Consider the following 4,691-nt stretch of genomic DNA (forward strand, 5'->3'; position numbering starts at 1 on the left):
CCGGCCCCGCTCTCCTTTTCTCTCCCCTAAGCCCCCGACCCCGCTCTCCTGGTCTCCCTCTTCTGGTCTCCCTCGAGCCCCCGACCCCGCTCTTCTGGTCTCCCCCGAGTTCCCGGCCCCGCTCTCCTGGTCTCCCCCAAGCCCATGACTTGGCTCCCCCGTTCTCCTGCCACCCGCTGGCCCGGCTCCCCTCCCTCCCTGGTCACCACCACTCCTGGGATCCTCGCGCGCGCTTTTCATACCTGCACCGCCGCTTCCGGGGGCGGGCCTCTGACCGGAAGTGAGGTCAGGCACTTCCGGCAGCGCGCTGCTGACGTGGGGAAAACCCATGGCGGGGTGAGCGGGGCTCTACTTCCTTGTGTGCAGGTTACGGGAGCGGTTGGGGGTCCGCCCCGTCGCCTTCCTTGGTCCTGGCCTCGGGGCTGGGTGACGAGCGCTGGGCACTGTGGCCGCACTTAGGGAGCGCGACAGGGACGAGGCCGGGGTTCCTGGTCGCAGTTTCCCGGGAGGAGGGCGCCCTCAGGTCTCCAGGGGCAGGGCCGGCTGGGCCGTGGGGAGGCTGGGGCCGGGGGCAGAGTCCAGGTGCGGGGGGCAGCGCCGGGGCGCAGATCCGAGGCGCCAGGGGCGAGCCGGGGGCGAGAGTTCGTTTCGTGGGCGGGGTAGCTCCATTGCCCACGCTTCCTGGGCTGTCGAGTGGGTTCTGGCCCCCGAGACCGGCCTGTGCCATTTTCCCGGGAGACCCCTTAAGCCAGGTGAAGACAGCGACTCACGGTCAGCCGTCAGTGCCTCCTGGCTGGTCAGCACGCTTTGGTGCTGCAGAAGCTGGAAGCTTTGGCCTTGGAGCCATGGGGTAGTAACTTTTATTTATTTATTTAAATCAGAAAGACATAGAGACCAGGCTTGGTGGCCCACACCTGTCATCCCAGCACTGTGGGAGTCTGAGGCAGGAGGATCCTTTGAGCCTAGGAGTTCGAGACCAGCCTAACCAATATAGTGAGATACCATCTCTAAAAAAAGTTTTTAAAAATTAAAAAAAAAAATTAGTCCAGGCATGGTGGTGCACACCTGTAGTCCCAGGTACTCAGGAGGCTGAGGTGGAAGGTTCACTTGAGACCCAGAGGTTATGGCAGCAATCAGCTGTGATTGTGCCACTGCACTCCAGCCTGGGTGATGGCGAAAAAGAAAAAAAAAGAAAAATGGCTGGGTGAGGTGTTTCACGCCTGTAATCCCAGCACTTTGGGAGGCCAAAGTGGGTGGATCGCCCGAGGTCAGGAGTTTGAGACCAGCTTGGCCAACATGGTGAAACCCCATCTCTCCTGAAAATAGAAAAATTAGCTGGAAGTGGTGGCACACACCTGTAGTCCCAGCTACTCAGGAGGCTGAGGTGGGAGGTTCACTTGAGCCCCAGAGGTTGTGGCTACAGTCAGCTGTGATCGTGCCACTGCACTCCAGCCTGGGTAATAGCAAAACCCTGTCTCTAAAAAAACAAAAAGAAAAAAGAAAAATGGCCGGGTGCAGTGGCTCACACCTGTAATCCCAGCACTTTGGGAGGCCAATGCGGGCGGATCACCTGAGGTCAGAAGTTTGAGACCAGCCTGGCCAACGTGGTGAAACCCATGTATACTGAAAATACAAAAATTAGCCGGACATGGTAGCAGGTGCATGCCTGTAATTCCAGCTACTTGGGAGGCTGAGGCAGGAGAATTGCTTGAACCCGGGAGTCGGAGGTTGCAGTGAGCCACCACTGCACTCCAGCCTGGGGGCCAGAGTGAGACTCTGTCTCAAAAAAAGAAAAAATGACATAGAACTTACTTGGTAAGGTTGTTCTCAGAGTTAAATGAGGGGAGGTGTGTATAGCTTCCTGCTTAGCTATTGTGGGCTGTGAACAAATTGTTACAGCATAGCTTGTCCAGAGAGTGTTGGAAATTGTCCTTCAGTGATTCACACAGGTTTAGTTCAATTTTATGTTAAGACATGTAGGTGAGAGGATTGTTTGAGCCCAGGAGTTCCAGTCTGCGTTGAGCCGTGACCTCACCACTGCACTCCAGCCTGGGCTATAGAGACCCTGTCTCAAAAAAAAAAAAAAAAAAAAGGAAAAGAAATATGACAGGCCAGTCCCCCCGTATTATTGCCAAAGCCCTGAACTAGGTAACTAAGGCAAGGATCTGTCCTTAGGAGGTTTTCTTGCAGTCTCTCAGAACTCAATGAACATTTTTGCCACATGAGAAAAGAATATTACTTTAATTAATTAATTTACATATTTACTTATTTTTTGAGACAGAGTCTTGCTCTGTCACCCAGGCTGGAGTGCAGTGGCGCAATCTCGGCTCACTGCAACCTCTGCCTCCTGGGTTCAGGTGATTCTCCTGCCTCAGCCTCCCGAGTAGCTGAGTTTACAGGTACGTGCCACCACGCCCGGCTAATTTTTGCATTTTGGTAGAGACGGGGTTTCACCATGTTGGCCATGGTTGGCCAGGCTGGTCTCGACCTCCTGACCTCAGGGGATCCACCTGCCTTGGTCTCCAAGAGTGCTGGAATTACAGGTGTGGGCCACCATACCCGGCCCCCTAATCTCTTTTTATAAGGACATCAGTGCTATTGGAATAGGGTCTACCCATATGACCTTGTTTTAACTTGGTCACCTCTTTCAGGTGTGTGGGTGTATTTGGGTCCTGTCTCCGAATACACCCATATTCTGAGGTACCAAGGGTTAGGACATCAACACATGAATTTTGTGGGGACACAGTTTGGCCTGTGATGCCTGCTTTTTGGCTGTGTAGCCTTGTCAGTTCACCTCCCCTCCTGGGCTTTGGTGCCCCATCTCTAGAAATGAATGAGTTGATCCAAGGGCCCCCCCAGCTGGTGGCCTGCCATTCTGTGTGATGCCAACCTGCCTTCTCCTCTTCTTTCCCACCAGGTACTTGAAGCTGGTGTGTGCTTCCTTTCAGCGCCAAGGGTTCCATACTGCTGGGAGTCGCTGCAAGAATCGGACAGGCGCTGAGCACCTGTGGCTGACTCGGCATCTCAGGGACCCGTTTGTGAAGGCTGCGAAGGTGGCGAGCTACCGGTGTCGAAGCGCCTTCAAGCTCCTGGAGGTGAACGAGAGGCACCAGATTCTGCGACCTGGCCTTCGGGTATTAGACTGCGGAGCAGCTCCTGGGGCCTGGAGTCAGGTGGCGGTGCAGAAGGTCAATGCCGCAGGCACAGGTGGGGCCTCTGCACTGCTGTTGGCACCTTCTGGCTACCCTGAGGTTGAGTGGGCATGGGCAAGCTGCCTCTGCCAGTGGATGCAAGATGCTGGAGCCCTTTTCTAAGGCGTGCGCTTCTGAGTGGGTGGTTTAGTAGGGGTGATGATAAAAATAGGATGCTGCCATTTTCAAAATGAAAGACAAAGTAGAAAGGTGCGGTGAAAATGGAAATCACCTCGCGTGAGACCGCCCGGATGTACCAGCACCAGCACGGTGGCGTGCATCCTTCCAGGCTTGTGTTTGCATAGATCCCTCACATTTTCAAAAGCGATGTTGTTCCATACTCTTCTTGCTAATTTGCAGCCTTATTGGAGCTATTTTTGCTTAATAATACGTACATACATATATACATACATACATACATAGATACATATATATTTTTGTTTTGTTTTGTTTTTGTTTTTCCCCACCCTAGAGGGAATCTTCCTCTGTTGCCCAGACTGGAGTGCAATGGTGTGATCTCAGTTCACTGCAACCACCGCCTCCCGAGTTCAAGTGATTCTCCGGCTTCAGCCTCCTGAGTAGCTGGGATTACAGGTGCCTGTCACCACACCTGGCTAATTTTTTGTTTTTGTTTTTTTAAGTAGAGACAAAGATTTCACCATGTTGGCCAGGCTGATCTCAAACTCTTGACCTCAGGTGATCCGCCCACCTTGGCCTCCCAAAGTGCTGGGATTACAGATGTGAGCCACGGCGCCCGGCTACTCTTGATGTATTGACATCTCTTCCCAACAGCCCAGCTAAATTTCCAAGTCCCCTAAGCCCTGGAGCTTCCCGGTGGCCCCACTGGGGCTGCTCCCTCCAGAACCTAGAAGAGGCTTCATGGCCAGGGCTATGGATTCGCCACTCTGGGTGAAGCTGAGACGCAGTTTTCAATCTGTTTTATATCTTAGGGTTTTGAGTAAGATTTTCTGTATAGAAAGGTTCCCCTGAATAATGAGATCAGCCAGCTGCCCATACGACGGAAGACACCGTCATCATTGCGAAAGTTTCATCCTGTTCCATGTAGTGCTTGCACCATAGGCTCTTTAGCCAGCTCCCTCACCGTGGGCGTCAAGCTTACTTTTGGCTTTTTGCTGGGATGCGTGTGCTGTGGAGAATATCCTTGCCGTTTATGTTTCCTGCTCTAAAGCCATGCACTGGCATTTGAACAGAGTGAGACAGTCCACCCACAGCTCTCCCAAATCTCTCCCAAATACCTTAAGAGTAGGGACACTGGTCCCCATTTATTGGTGAGAAAACTGAGGCTCAGGGTTTCATGACTTGTTGAAAGTGCAGACCTGGAATGCTGGTACATCTGCCCCACTGCTGGTTTGCGGTAGGTTTGCCGTGAACTCTCAGTGTCTACCTGCATCCGCTTGGGTGGCCCCTGCCCAGACTTAGGCTGGGATATGCCTCTTCAGGCTTTTGAACAGCCCTTTTTTTTTTTTTTTTTTTTTTTTT

The 4,691-nt window shown here is 53.0% G+C and overlaps 2 protein-coding genes across 3 annotated transcripts in view; one reads left to right on the top strand and one right to left on the bottom strand.

Annotated features, from left to right (window-relative positions):
* NUDT1 (nudix (nucleoside diphosphate linked moiety X)-type motif 1) overlaps positions 1 to 270 on the bottom strand; it is a 13,378-nt gene extending 13,108 nt beyond the window's left edge. Inside the window, exon 1 of one of the 2 annotated variants that reach the window (XM_011976928.1) lies at positions 243 to 270. The gene's annotated coding sequence lies outside the window, so the exon portion shown is untranslated. The remainder of the gene's footprint in view (positions 1 to 242) is intronic. The other variant, XM_011976929.1, reaches the window with a different exon arrangement.
* A 1,234-nt stretch (positions 271 to 1,504) lies between these two features.
* The window catches only part of FTSJ2 (FtsJ RNA methyltransferase homolog 2 (E. coli)), a 6,503-nt gene continuing 3,316 nt past the window's right edge, over positions 1,505 to 4,691 (top strand). The window contains exons 1-2 of the mRNA XM_011976931.1: positions 1,505 to 1,512; positions 2,918 to 3,207. Coding sequence (XP_011832321.1) covers positions 1,505 to 1,512; positions 2,918 to 3,207 — 298 coding nt within the window. The remainder of the gene's footprint in view (positions 1,513 to 2,917; positions 3,208 to 4,691) is intronic.

This window comes from Mandrillus leucophaeus, unplaced genomic scaffold, assembly GCF_000951045.1.
Source record: "Mandrillus leucophaeus isolate KB7577 unplaced genomic scaffold, Mleu.le_1.0 Scaffold171, whole genome shotgun sequence".
Classification (NCBI taxonomy): Eukaryota; Metazoa; Chordata; class Mammalia; order Primates; family Cercopithecidae; genus Mandrillus; species Mandrillus leucophaeus.